At 43.4% G+C, this 15,585-nt stretch overlaps 1 protein-coding gene across 1 annotated transcript; it reads right to left on the bottom strand.

Moving 5' to 3' along the window:
- Positions 1 to 1,858: 1,858 nt before the first annotated feature.
- On the bottom strand, positions 1,859 to 10,340 carry LOC147896951 (uncharacterized). Its single transcript, XM_087381182.1, has 2 exons — positions 8,935 to 10,340; positions 1,859 to 2,129 (listed from the first exon to the last, which is right to left on the bottom strand). The coding sequence occupies exons 1-2, from the start codon at positions 10,338 to 10,340 to the stop codon at positions 1,859 to 1,861; spliced, it is 1,677 nt and encodes a 558-aa protein (XP_087237308.1).
- Between the last annotated feature and the right edge of the window lie 5,245 nt (positions 10,341 to 15,585).

Below are 15,585 nucleotides of genomic sequence, written 5' to 3'. Positions count from 1 at the left end.
CAAAAGACAACATAGCTTGGAGCAGCCTTTTAGCAGCAGCAGCTAGCCAGGTATAAGGAGATGAGCGCAGCACGCCTTCTACGCTCTAGGCTTTAGCTAAACAACGTACGTCCTAGGAGGCCTTCAGATATTTTTTTATCATGCATTTTCTGCTCACCTCTTGCTTCCTCCTCGAATCTGTGAAGCCTTTCCTTATGATGAAGAAACACCTCCAAAGTAAGGTCCTAAAAAATGAGCTAAGGTGGAGGTAAAGTTACTTTCCACATAGTCAAAACACAAGAAGATTTGTTTAAAACATAATGGAAAGTATTTCCATTGGCAGCGAGAATACACTCTTATATTTCGAAGTACCATAGCTAATTTGAAGGGCTAAACCTGCAGCTACCAAAGCAAAAACACAAGCTACAAATTAAACAGCAGCGCTACCAAGACATGATTCAAAGCGAGTAAGCCCGATCAGCCGAGCATAGCGGCAAAAGTCCAATTTGATCTCACCACAAAGACGACTCCACCGTCTAGGTAGGTGCTGAACGATGTACAGGTGGTCTCGGAGACCTCTTCCAGCTCCATGGTGCTCAAATCGCCTATATTAGTGGTGCTCAATCCGAGTTGATGGCTCAACGCAGCTCCAGTCGCAAGCAAGGAGAGGAGAACGGCCATGGGCACTGGCACAACCAATCCTTCGGCCTGTTGCCGATGCCCCCTTACACTGCCATGGATCCCCAAGAGCCGGGAAAATTGTAGCCAGCTTCCGGATCCGACCTGCCCTCCCGGCGCCGAGATCGGAACATTCACCCACTCAGTATGACTGTTGGGTTTTGTCGTCGCAAGCTTCGGAGGAGCCCCAGTTTGCAGCCGAACCCATGCTAATTTCATTGTCTTTCCCACCCCGCTTATCTTCTTTGTAATCATGCTGCTACTTGGTACCGCCTCTACCCGCAGCTTTGATCCAAAGTAGATCACTGCATACCACTGCTTCGAGAAGCCCTGACTTTTAACGTATGCTACTTCTTGCCCGTCAAAAATGTCCGGCAAGTGCCTTGGTTGTTGCCGCAAGTGTTCCTCGAAGTTGAATTGCTTCTTCGCCTTCGCCTCTTGCTGCATAACCTGGATTTGCTCATGGTAGCTCTCCAGAAGCACTGTGGACATCACAGCGCCAGCTATTTCGGCCATGTCGAGAATCACTAGCAGTTCTTGTGCAAAGACCAGTCCAAGAATTCAGAGTGCGATGAGGAAGTCAAGTATGGAGGGGCTGCACACAGACGCATCTAATGAATTAGAGTACACTAGGTCAAGCTTTCGTTTTCCTTCTTCCGTAATGACTTTAGGCACTTGATCACTAGACTAGAGAAGGTGGGGTCCACAAGCTGGCTCAGGATAGATCGACGCGGGGTCATTTTGTCCTTTTGTGACTATGGACCGCGCGTCAACCTTGGCTTTGCTGCTAACAATCTCCCTGCCGGACCCCCAGTGATGAAAAGTTCCTTCGCACACCTGTCCACGCTTGGAGGGACCCAATGTGCCCCCTCAATCATACTTCGATGCAGAGCTCAGACTATTGCAGCACGCAGGAGACCATTGCAGCACGCTCCAAAGGCCACAACTAGCTGCCTCCCCTCCAGGGACAAAAATTCAGCTACTCCCCTACTTGTAAGTTGAAAAATAAATTGATACACCAATTTTTCTCATGAAAAACAAAATAGAATATCCATTTTTCATTTGACAATAAAAATTATTTAATGAAAAATCCACATAAATAAATCTTTCATTGAAGAAATGTTTAGAAAAAGCACCAGCAAATAATATAGAAGTGATATATAGAAAAAGCACTAAACAAATAATATAGAAGTAAAATTGTTCACATCTTTATTTTTCTACTCTTTCCTTGCTCATTTTCCCATATATCCAAAACTCTAGACCAAGATACATTGGAAGGATCGACTTGGTTTGAAACAAGCATCATATGAGCATCTAATGTTTCCAACACTAGATTACTTCTATCTATAGTTTTGATTTTATTTTGTCTTGAAAAGCCTCTTTCACACTCTGCTGTACTTGCTGGAATAACCCATATGGCTTGCCATAGTCGCATCAACTCTGGAAACTGCAAAAACCATTCATCCCCCCCACTGGACACACAAAATTCCCATGCTTTTGGCATCCGTTGTGTGAAGATTTTTGAAAACCCCAAACTCGTCTGAACATATGTACATGTGTGATGTTCAACCTGTGTGTGTGCTTGCTGGCGTTCAATCAGATTTTGTGTGAGCAACTTTCGAGCACTGGACGGGATGGTGTTCATCATATGTGGATGGTCAGTGGGCAATCAAATGCTAAACGACTGGTGGCATGCAACTGTGTGCACATAGTCAATGAATATGTGCTTAAGTGCCTTGGTGTGTGACTTGGGGGAAATGTCTTGAGAGTGGTAAAATGTCACTGATGAGGTGGCAAATAAAGCTAAGGTGGCCAAATTGATTTGGAAAGGAGCATGCATGCACGTGGCTACGGGATGAAGGAAGCTTCTGGTCATGAGCTCGCGAGGATGGCAACGATGAAGAGGGACGAGGATTCGACAGAGGAGGTGTGTGGGCGGAGAGCTTCTGAAAAGGGGATTGCGCTGTGAGCAGGAGGAGCTCCTCTGGAGAGAGAGAGCTTGGAAAGCTGGGGGAATATCGCGATGCGGGTGCTCTATGAGCTGTAGAGAAGCTATGAGCATATATCGTAGTGAAGAGGAGGTCGTCTTCTCTCACTGGAACGTTTTTGAAAGGGCGAAGCATCTCAACTATGCCGAGAAGATACGTGAGTTCTAGAGCAAGGGAGAGTGGCTGCAGTGAGGACGCGATTACAGACTGCAGGGTCTAAAGAGAGGTGTCGCTACTGCAGGCTTGGAGGTCTTTCAGAGGGGCGGTTCTCTGGAAAAAGCTTGGTAGGAGAGGCACAACGGGAGGACTGTAAGGGAGGTCCAGGACTGCGCAGAAATATACGATGGTTGGAATGATGAGGACGACGGTGTGCTCGGTGGAGCAGGAGAGGCTTCTGGATGAAAGACAGCGGGAGGAACTCAGAAGCACGAAGAGAAGGAGCTGCTGTTTGGGTGAAGGATTCGTGACGAGAGGGGATCTTTGAGGAGAGGAGGGACATGGGCTTGCAGTCTGGAAGGAGGAAGCACAGGAGAAGAAGCTGAGGAAAAGGGAGGACGGCGTCGATATTAAGCTGGGAGGACTTTGCGAGCTCAGAGGCAGTGGGGGTCGTTTGGTTCTGAAAGCTGGGGATCTGATGGTGGCAGGAAGCTTCGGAAGTTGGCTAGAAACATGACAGCGCAAAAGAAGGAGGGAGCTTCTGAGATGAAGAAGGAGCGGTGAAGGTCCGTTGTTACTTTGGAGGGAGCTTCTCGATTTGGATAGGCGTCGCTACTACACAGGAGGAGTCCCTTGGATAAATGAAGGCTGGTGGAGAGTTCGTGGGCTGTGGCGAATCTATATGCACAGGCATTGGGACTGGTCGAGGTCAGCATATGCAAACACGAGGTGACCACTTAAGCTAATAGGATGATGAAAAACTGGCTTGCTAGCCAAGACGTCAAAGAGCCTTGTTTTCATGTCTTTGAGCAGTTCGGGATGGGCTAGTTAGTCGTCAAGTGAACACACAATTGCTTCAAAGCTGAGGGCAGAGAGGCTTTTGGTTAAGCGGGTGCTTTATGAAGAGTAACAGAAGTGCCGGGTGTTGACAATGGTCACGTACATGAAGGGTTGTTGCTCTTGTTGTGAGGTGCAGAAACTTGGCCCTAGGTGTCACTACTATATAAGGAGGATAAAGAGTGAGCACAAGAATAGCCATGAGGTAGCTATTATAGATTGAAGGCAGAGATGAGCAAGAGATGGCGGGCTGCATCATTTCGAATGGTTGTGATGATCTATGGGAAAGATGGAACTAGATTTCTAACTGAGGCCACTTTGTGGGTGGTTGCCCGATGAGTTGTGGGATTGGATGCAATAAGAGTCTGAATGCTTTGTGAGCTTGAGCTGAGTCATCAGTAGGAGCTTGTGTTGGGCTGTGTAGTCCATTGGGTTTTTGTTTGAGGTTGTCTGGCTTCTGGAAAAAGTGTAGCCAGAGTGTGAGTTGTATCACAAGATATGTGAAGAGCAATAATGTTGAATGAATTCCTTTGGCCTTGTGATAGTGTTGTTCGGGTGTTTTGAACGTGGATGAGAGTGGCTGTGAAGGCGGGTTAGGCTCTACTGTTTTTGTCCATCCACGTTTTGGTGCCTCCACGGAGGAGTTCACTTCAGTTTACAAGATTGGAGGAGCAGGTGTTTCGAGACGTGTTGCAAGCAATGGGGAGAAATCCACACATGAGAGTGATACAGTGTGAGTGGTGTGGAAAATGTGGTCACAGGAAGGACAGATGTATAGAAGTCCAGCTACGTGTGATCCAACTCCGAGCTAGAGTGCAGAGAGCTTTGAAAGTGCTTGCCCGTAGGAAAAAGAATGCTCTTCGGATGCAGAGTGAGCTTCTTCAGTAGTGTATTTGTTTTGTTGCCTTCCAGTTTTGTTGTGGTTGAGAAAGCCAGGGTGTGTGACAGTTGAAAGATTGTGAGGATGGCAGAGGACTTTCCAGAGTTTTGGGGGATGCCATATGAGAATGCAGTGAGATTCTTGGAAAAGATGGAATTCACAGCACTGATGAAGGATAGGGCAACCCCTCAGATTCTGTTTCAGATCTTGAATTATTGTTTGCAGGGAGATGCAAAAGCATGGTTGCAGACTCAGATGGCTACCTTCAGGACTACTCATCCTCAACAGCAAAATCCGGAGTATACAGTGGTGAGAGCAGCTTTTCTTGCACGGTTTGCACAAAGCAGGAGCCCTAATGAAGTATGGAAGGAGTTGTGCAAAATTCAGCAAAGGGATGGTCAGGATGTGGATCAGTATCTGATAGAGTTTGGTAGACTGTGGAGTCTATGGTGTGAGGCTTTGATTCCTGAAGTACCCCCGCAAATGATAAAGAGAGACCGGTTTGTGGCTGGTCTGGAGCCTTCACTCCGTCTGAAGGTGGAGATGAAGAATATTGATAGTTTTGAGGATGCAGTCAGAGTGGCTAGAGAGAAAGAATGGAAGGTCAAGAGACTGAGGCAGCTTGGTATGCAAGAGGAGCCTAAAACCCTGGTCAGTAGGCCAGAAATGATTAAGGCATATGTAGAGAGAGAGCCGGTGTCTATTCCTATGCGGGATGATTCCCTAAAAAAGGAATTGCATGAAGCTGTGGAGCTGATGAAAACACTCAGCCTAAATTGGATGGAGATTGCAGGAAGAAGCAGAGGTCAAAATAACAGCGGAGATGCTATGGATGGAGGAGAAGGAAGTTCAGCTGATGCAAGGAGAGTACCGAATTATGTGATGAGCTGTCGACTGGAATTGGAAGAGGAACTTGAGGAGACAGTCACAGATGAAGAGATAGATTTTTTGAGTGAGACAGAGGAAGAGAACATCTCATCAGAGGAAGAGAACATCTCATCAGAGGAAGAGAGCATCTCATCAGAGGAAGACAGTCAGTGGTCTTCACTAATGAAGAAGCCGGATGTTGATGATGAAAGGGAGCTGGAAATCAATACACTTATGAGTGGAGGCTTGTCACTTGCTATGGAGGAGAGTGTTGCTCAGCTAGATCTGTGCGAGGTGGTAGAAGAGAGCCCGAGAGAAGGGGTTGCTACCATAGATGGCAGAAATGTTGAGAGCCCATTAAAGGCAGCTAAGGATAAGTCTATGTGTGTAGATGATGATCATGCTCCAATGTTGAGTGGTGATGATATGCCTATGATGGCTGAATGCAATCAGTTTGTGGTTGACACTCTGATTGTGCATACCGAAGAAGATGAGATTTCAGGTTCAGCAAATGAGGAAGAGAGGTGTGAAATTAGTAGTGAAGATGAGAGCTCAATCATGTGTGACAGTGATGAAACTAATGTGGCTATTACTGATAAGGTAAAAGACCTACAGTCAGCAAGTGTTGATTGTGTGCATGCAAACTGTGATGAGGATGATGAGGTTAAGATTCAGTGTTTACACGATGATGGTGATTCAGTTGATGAGCTAGATTATGTTCTTGATGATGCACTGAATGATATGTTAGCATTGATCTCTTCAAAAGAGAATGAAAACACCACTATGCATGTTGAGTTAGATGGCAGTGATAGTGTGGTTGATGATCAGCTGGATGCTTTACTTGATGATACCCTCATGGATTTTGCATGTGTGGTTGGCAATGACAAGAAAGAGTATGCTGGTATGTTTGAGCATTCTTCAGGTGGAAGAGATGTTTGTTTGCTCCTGAGTGATCTTGATAATTCATGTGATGGGATGAGTTTTGCAGCTTCAAAGGTTGAGACAATAGGGTATGCTGAGAAGTCCCTAATCACAGATTATGAGCTGGTTGTGCCCGTGAGATTTGTGTGTGAGGTTGTGACCTCAAAAGATGTAGCTCATGTGAAGATGGGCAAGACTCATGATATAAGTGTGATGGCTGATAGCCAGTGGAGTGGTGTAATATCTTGGCAGGATAAGATATGGGATCCTGGAGGCTTAGAGAGGAAGTGGATACATGGAAGGAGCTGGTGGCTACATCAAATTGGTGTGTTGTTGATTCCATTTGATCCAGGAGGATGGTGGATTATGCATATCTGGCAGTGGAGGGTTCAAAGTTATCCTTTTGATCCGGGAGGAGAAAAGCAGAGGCATAGAGCACAAGCTTGCTTTGTTTTTGATCCAAGTGGTTTGCTAATGTTTTTCTTTAGCTGCTGGACATGAATGTCACAGCAGAAGAGTAGGGGTTGCTAAAGGTGTGTGAAGATTTTTGAAAACCCCAAACTCGTCTGAACATATGTACATGTGTGATGTTCAACCTGTGTGTGTGCTTGCTGGCGTTCAATCAGATTTTGTGTGAGCAACTTTCGAGCACTGGACGGGATGGTGTTCATCATATGTGGATGGTCAGTGGGCAATCAAATGCTAAACGACTGGTGGCATGCAACTGTGTGCACATAGTCAATGAATATGTGCTTAAGTGCCTTGGTGTGTGACTTGGGGGAAATGTCTTGAGAGTGGTAAAATGTCACTGATGAGGTGGCAAATAAAGCTAAGGTGGCCAAATTGATTTGGAAAGGAGCATGCATGCACGTGGCTACGGGATGAAGGAAGCTTCTGGTCATGAGCTCGCGAGGATGGCAACGATGAAGAGGGACGAGGATTCGACAGAGGAGGTGTGTGGGCGGAGAGCTTCTGAAAAGGGGATTGCGCTGTGAGCAGGAGGAGCTCCTCTGGAGAGAGAGAGCTTGGAAAGCTGGGGGAATATCGCGATGCGGGTGCTCTATGAGCTGTAGAGAAGCTATGAGCATATATCGTAGTGAAGAGGAGGTCGTCTTCTCTCACTGGAACGTTTTTGAAAGGGCGAAGCATCTCAACTATGCCGAGAAGATACGTGAGTTCTAGAGCAAGGGAGAGTGGCTGCAGTGAGGACGCGATTACAGACTGCAGGGTCTAAAGAGAGGTGTCGCTACTGCAGGCTTGGAGGTCTTTCAGAGGGGCGGTTCTCTGGAAAAAGCTTGGTAGGAGAGGCACAACGGGAGGACTGTAAGGGAGGTCCAGGACTGCGCAGAAATATACGATGGTTGGAATGATGAGGACGACGGTGTGCTCGGTGGAGCAGGAGAGGCTTCTGGATGAAAGACAGCGGGAGGAACTCAGAAGCACGAAGAGAAGGAGCTGCTGTTTGGGTGAAGGATTCGTGACGAGAGGGGATCTTTGAGGAGAGGAGGGACATGGGCTTGCAGTCTGGAAGGAGGAAGCACAGGAGAAGAAGCTGAGGAAAAGGGAGGACGGCGTCGATATTAAGCTGGGAGGACTTTGCGAGCTCAGAGGCAGTGGGGGTCGTTTGGTTCTGAAAGCTGGGGATCTGATGGTGGCAGGAAGCTTCGGAAGTTGGCTAGAAACATGACAGCGCAAAAGAAGGAGGGAGCTTCTGAGATGAAGAAGGAGCGGTGAAGGTCCGTTGTTACTTTGGAGGGAGCTTCTCGATTTGGATAGGCGTCGCTACTACACAGGAGGAGTCCCTTGGATAAATGAAGGCTGGTGGAGAGTTCGTGGGCTGTGGCGAATCTATATGCACAGGCATTGGGACTGGTCGAGGTCAGCATATGCAAACACGAGGTGACCACTTAAGCTAATAGGATGATGAAAAACTGGCTTGCTAGCCAAGACGTCAAAGAGCCTTGTTTTCATGTCTTTGAGCAGTTCGGGATGGGCTAGTTAGTCGTCAAGTGAACACACAATTGCTTCAAAGCTGAGGGCAGAGAGGCTTTTGGTTAAGCGGGTGCTTTATGAAGAGTAACAGAAGTGCCGGGTGTTGACAATGGTCACGTACATGAAGGGTTGTTGCTCTTGTTGTGAGGTGCAGAAACTTGGCCCTAGGTGTCACTACTATATAAGGAGGATAAAGAGTGAGCACAAGAATAGCCATGAGGTAGCTATTATAGATTGAAGGCAGAGATGAGCAAGAGATGGCGGGCTGCATCATTTCGAATGGTTGTGATGATCTATGGGAAAGATGGAACTAGATTTCTAACTGAGGCCACTTTGTGGGTGGTTGCCCGATGAGTTGTGGGATTGGATGCAATAAGAGTCTGAATGCTTTGTGAGCTTGAGCTGAGTCATCAGTAGGAGCTTGTGTTGGGCTGTGTAGTCCATTGGGTTTTTGTTTGAGGTTGTCTGGCTTCTGGAAAAAGTGTAGCCAGAGTGTGAGTTGTATCACAAGATATGTGAAGAGCAATAATGTTGAATGAATTCCTTTGGCCTTGTGATAGTGTTGTTCGGGTGTTTTGAACGTGGATGAGAGTGGCTGTGAAGGCGGGTTAGGCTCTACTGTTTTTGTCCATCCACCGTTTATCAGACCCTGCTGCATATAGCTGCTCCACAAAGTCCTCTCGCTCACTAAGGCACAACTCTTTCTTTGCAACTGGGTGGTAACCGCTGCAGAATTTTTCAAGTAGCTTTCCAAGCCATTCTTGAGTCTTTGATTCTCGATCATCCACATCCTCTGGATAACTTCTGGGCTCAAAGAACTTAACAGCATTAAAAGTACCCAAATCTGTAAATCTGCTATTCAATGCATCAATTACAGCCTGTACAAATGTTCTCCCCAACAATATACTATCATCTATGCTTCCCGTATTATTATCATCATGTTGAGAAGGCACACTATGCTGCAATAGGATACCATCTTCTTGCTGCTCCTCTCCTTGAGTAGAGGTTGAGGCATTCTTTTGCTTTCTAGGGATTGAAACAAACCTTAAATTAAAAATTCTGATTGCATCATTTTTTGTATATTTCAAACCACCTGTAATTGCCATTTTCAAAAAAGGAGCTACATATGTACTCCCCTTTCCAAAAGGCTTGTTATGGCGTAAAAACATCTTCTTCAAAGTATTAATGGTGTTGTCCAGCTTGCGTCTTATTTCTGTAAGATCAATTACTTCATGTTGAAGGTTCTTACTCAGGATGTTCAATAATTCCACCACATCTGCAAGAAGGTTAATAAGAAATTGCACTTGTTGGAATATAGTGGCTGTCTGATAGCCTTTTAAATTCTGAACTTTCCAAATTTCCAGAATTGCAGGCATAAGCTCAACAAGCCTCTTCATCACTTGACCTCTAGATAACCATCTAACATCATGGTATCGAAGTGCTTTTAACTCAACAATCTCAAAGGCATCCAACAACTCTTTGAATTCATTGTGACGCTTAGTTGACTTGCCTAACCATGTGTAAACACTTGCAGCCAGCTTATCAACCACATCCATTTGCCAAAAGCATTTGCTTGCATCCTTTATAGCTAAAGCTTCCCGATGAGCTATACAATGTGTGGCCAATAGCCTAGGAAGAATACTTTGAAAGCGTGTAACAACTCCTATATTCGATCCTGTCATCACACTAGCACCATCGGTAGCAATAGAAACCATTCTCTTTATGTCAAGCTTCACTTCCTCCAAGAACTTCATCATTGCTTGAAATACAGATTCAGCATCACCATCGGACAGAAACACCAAGCGTGTAAACTTTGTGACCTGCTTATTCTCCTTTAAATATGTGATATAAATGATCAAGTGCTTCTCTAATGTGCGATCTGTACTTTCATCAACCATGACAGAAAAGAAAGAACTAGACAGCATTTCTGCACTTAATAGTTCTCGAAAGTAATTCCGAAGTGCCATCAGAAATTCTCTAGCTGAGACTGGATTTACATAAGAAGCATATTCATCCATTAATGAAATATTTGGCATTTCCATGTAACGATTAAACTGGACTAGATGTGGATACTTCTCCAATGGAATATTGAAACAAGAGCAGAAATAAACACACTTCATGAGACATATAATTTGCTCCCTTGCTTTATCATGCAATGCATCAAATCGTTCCCTTATTGGACTTCTTTCTCGATCTTTCCAATCTCGAAAGCGTATCTCTGCATTTTGATGCTGCTCTGATTTAGAATGTGCCTTTAATGCACTTAACTGCAGTGATTGTGCTCCTTCCTTAGCATACACATTTTCTTTTGTAAACTTTGTACCTCGGGGGGGTCACTATGTATAAACCCTCTATATCACGTGCGTTCAAGGCCTGTAAAAAATGCAAGCTTGGTTGGCTATGGCAGTTGGAGCCAAGGGCAGGACTAATTAAATTGGAGTGGGTGGCTCACACGAGCCACCACTCAAAATCATTCATGCTCTTTGGATTCCCTAAGATCGGAATCCGGATTTCATCTAAACATATGAAATTTTTTTTTAAAAACCAGTTTTTCATTTGACAATTAAAATAGATTGACGTTTTTCATGTGAAAATGACAAAAGCTATTTTGCATTGTCATTTGACAAAGAAATTCTAAATCAATGTGTAATTGACACAAAAAAGGGCTAATGACATAGATATCCTTGTCAAATTTTGTCCCTGCTCCCCTCAGCAGCGAAGTTGCTGATATTATTGTCATCATTAGGATTCGTCCTGTTGTTGTTGCCATTGGACCTTTCTCTTGATGCCCATTCTATACTGTTGGGGAGCTCAACAAAGGCTCTACGGCAGCCCTAGCCGAAACACAGAGTGATTGAGCGATTCTCCTTGCATTCTTATGTAATGAATAGGCTTCCCATCTTCACTATAATTTAGTATAGATGTCAATGATATTCCCAGTTGTCACCATTAAAGCATACTTAGCATTAAAGAATATGGTAGAATGCAATCCAATTTAAATAAACATCCAATCACATCCAAATCATATCTTTATAAGTGCCTATGGTTATGTCTGGCAAACTCTATCTATAAAGGCCTCAATGTTGGTCTTGTAGTTTCAAAAGCATAATTTTATGGCTACACAACCTAATTAAGCATCTGGCTTATATAGGTCTCTTTCACACACACATTGATCACCCTAGCCATTCTGTGGCGTATACTACTTTTTAAAAATGCATGCATGCATGTAATTTATATAATTAAAGCCCTATATTAAGTAAGAAACGTTTGATGAGAGCCTTAACTCTCCCTTATCATCAAACTATCTAAAAATTCCATATTTTGAACATATTACTCTCTCTCTCTCTCTCTCTCTCTTTTGCACTCTCTCTCTCTCTCTCTCTCTCTCTACGTTCTCTCTCTCTCTCTCTCTCTCTCTCTCTCTCTCTCTCTCTCTGTGTCAAAGTCTCTCTCTCTCTCTCTCTCTCTCTCTCTCTCTCTCTCTTTACATTCTCTCTCTCTCAGAGTCTCTCTCTCTCACAGAGAGAGAGAGTGTGTGTGTGTGTAATATTCTTTAGGATAACATTTTTTAGGATAAAAACATTTTCTAGGATAATTTTTTAGGATAAAAACGTAGAGAGAGAGAGAGAGAGAGAGAGCATGCACTGAAAGCATATGGTAGAATCTCGGGGGGGTCACTATGTATAAACCCTCTATATCACGTGCGTTCAAGGCCTATATTTAAAGTCCCTTATCTGTAAAAAATTTCATGAATAAAATGTACCCCTTTTCTATACAAATCTGTAAATTTTTTCCAAAACTATTTAAAATAGTCCCTTATGTATATTTATTTCTGTAAATTTTAGAAATAAAAAAAATCCTTCTGTTGAACTCACGTGATAGGGTTACATATGATGAGTGACCCCCCCGAGGGTAGAATGCAATCCAATTTATATAATTATCCAATCACATCCAAATCATATCTTTATAAGTGCCTATGGTTATGTCTGGCAAACTTGAAAACACAATAAATCTCTCTCTCTATTCACATTTAATACATTCTCTTGAATAAAAGACATATGAAATATTGTCTTAAAAATATTATTATTCTATGAGCTTGTGGCATCATATAATAGCCAATGTTAATGTAGGGCACCTTACAATTAATTTATTATACAACACCTAAGAAAGATTAATTATTATTATCTAATTGCTTCATTAAAAACATCATTTAAAAAAACATAATAAATCTCTCTTTTATATTATATATTTATTATCTTTAAAACATATTATAATCGAACTATTACGATCATAAAATCATATTAAAAAATATTATCATAAAAACATAATAAATCTCTCTCTCTCTCTCGCTCTCTATCTATCTCTCTCTCTCTCTCTCTCTCCACATTGAAAACATATTAAAAATAATATTTTTTATATTAAAAATGCCTAAAAACATAATAAAAACTCTCCATATTTTTTAAATATGTTTTGAGAGAGAGAGAGACATTGAAAGAGTGAACGTGCAGAGAGAGAAAGACATAGAGAGAGAATGTGGAGAGGGAGAGAGGGAGAGAGAGAGAGAGATGCTTTCAAATACTTGATGGGGGCGGGCTGGATTTTGATGGTCATGGGGATGGAATCTATCGACGGATTCTGGAGACAGAAGGCTGTGGGATGCCAAATATAGATTACTATGGATGGCTACTCTAAGCTATAAGGAAACTATATAAAACATCATAAGCTACACCACTCCATCTTTCATAGCTTTTAAATTTAATTAGAAGAGATGCAAAGGTATACCTTATTATTTCTCACCATTAGCCCCGAACCTATTGCCCTCCATTATAACACATTCTCAATGAAGGTTTGCCCTTATAAAGTATAAGAAATGTGGATCATTATTGCACTTTATATAATTAAAGCCCTATATTAAGTAACAGACATTTGATGAGAGCCTTCAGTCTCCCTTGGCATCAAACTATCTAACATTTTTAGACTTGTCCAAAGTCTAGTTTCAAAATTCAACCAAATATTATTTTATAGCTTAACAAATCATGTGACGGATACAAATTCTTACCATATTATATTAATACCTTACATATTATACTCTCAAATCACGATGCACTTTTATAGTTTATTATGTTAAAATATTTTGTAAAAACATATTTAAAATATTGTTATATTAAATTAGGATCTTAAAAACATGCGTAAAAATAGTATCTTGAAAACACAATAAATCAATCTCTCTCTCTCTCTCTCTCTCTCTCTCTCTCTCTCCACATTTAATACGTTCTCTTGAATAAAAGACATATGAAATATTGTCTTCAAAATATTATTATTCTATGAGCTTGTGGCATCATATAATAGCCAATGTTAATGTACTACACCTTAGAGTTAATATATTTAATTAATTATCTTTAAAACATATTAATAATATTGTTATGTTAAATCATTATTGAGTTTATTGAATTATTATGTTAAAACATTTGTAAAAATAGTATCTTAATAAAAATATATTATCTCTCTCTCTGTGCACATTCATTCTCTCTCTCTACACATTCATTCTCTATCTATCTATCTATCTATCTCTCTCTCTCTCTCTCTATCTATCTCTATCTATCTATATCTCTTTCATAATGACAGAGAGAGAGAGATCTAATCTGTCTCTCTCTCTCTCTCTCATTATTGAAGAGATATAGATAGATAGAGATAGATAGAGATATAGATATCTCGATATCTATATCTCTATCTATCTCTATCTATCTATATCTCTTCAATAATGAGAGAGAGAGAGAGAGACAGATTAGATCTCTCTCTCTCTCTCTCATTATGAAAGAGATATAGATAGATAGAGAGAGAGAGAGAGAATGAATGTGCACAAAGAGAGAGAGAGAGAGTGTGTGTGAGAGAGAGAGAGAGAGAGAGAATATGCTCAAATAGATCTCTCTCTCTCTCTCATTATTAAAGAGATATAGATAGATAGAGATAGATAGATCTCTCTCTCTCTCTCATTATTAAAGAGATATAGATAGATAGAGATAGAGAGAGAGAGAGAGAGTGTGTGTGTGTGTGTGTGTGTGAGAGAGAGAGAGAGAATATGCTCAAATTTCAAAAAAAATCTCACTATTCAGGTCGAATTCCGTCAATCTGGGGATCTCGATTAGATGCTGTGAGACGGAGTTCGAGTGCTGGGGAGATCTGGACTGGACTTCGAGTGTGACAGAGAAGACAAAAATCCGCGCGTCAGGCAAGAGTCAGAATGAAGGGGAGGCGTGCGCGTGTTGTCAGGCAACAGACGGAACAGAGGGGAGGCGCGACGCACAGAGTCGATGAACAGAGGGGAGGTGTGTCATGGAGGAGCTGGAGGATGGGTGTGAGCAGGGGTGGCAATACTGGAGTCTCCTGGAGAGAAGATCACTTGGGGTGCGCGTGCCCAGGTGGGTTGGCGCGCGCATTTAAGCTAGCCCTTCACGACGGAGGTGGATTGGACTGCTCAGACTGCGTAGTTATTGGGCGGTGCAAAGGCTACGGGGCAGAATGCACCGTCTGAGCTGCCATCATAAAGGCTCTAAGCCACTGTGATGCGCAGAGCAGTGCCATGTGGCACCTTCCCTCCCCTCTCCTGTGCGCCATGTGGCACCTTCCCTCCCCTCTCCTGTGCGCCACGTGGCCCGCTCACATTACTACGGTCTCTGTTGCAGGCCTGCGGCTCTGCCACTATGGCATGGTGCCACTAGCGTAAGCATTTACTCACTACCCTCGTGGATGCTGCTGGCACATGTGGCAAGACGGCCTGCATGCCAGACTGCTCCCTTGCGCCACATGGCAACTCCGTCTGTTCGTCTGTCCCATCTGCTCAGGCTACTCCGGTCTCTCCTGTAGGCCTGATCGTGCCACCTCATGCTTCTCTCCTCATGGGTGCCAAGTGTCGTCATCGCGACTACTCATTGGGGTCAAAGTAGCTGTCGGTATTTGCCTCCCCTTTGCAAATATGGTAGGGCTCTGTGCAGCCGCCTCTACGTAGCTGCCCCCGCCTCCATAAATGCACCGGCCTCTATAAATGTGTCTGAGTCTGCCCGACCCACCTGTAAGTCTGCTGCTGTTTTTGCACTCCAGGTGGCAATCTGCAATGATTCTGCATTGCTGTGGAATGGCCATCTACATTCCTGCACGCTAGTCTGTGTAGTGCGATTGCGCTTGGGTTATCACGCTGCCAGCTGCCATAAAACTCACCAGCCACACCGTGCCAGCTATGAGCCACCGCCATAACTTGCCACCTCATCACTGAACACCCAGTGCAGAGCA

Source organism: Dipteris shenzhenensis, chromosome 11 (genome assembly GCF_047967505.1).
Source record: "Dipteris shenzhenensis isolate YYH24624 ecotype China chromosome 11, Dip_SZ_1.0, whole genome shotgun sequence".
NCBI classification, from domain to species: domain Eukaryota; kingdom Viridiplantae; phylum Streptophyta; class Polypodiopsida; order Gleicheniales; family Dipteridaceae; genus Dipteris; species Dipteris shenzhenensis.
The sequence above is the reverse complement of the archived record's forward strand: the minus strand, read 5'-3'. Positions and strand labels throughout refer to the sequence as shown.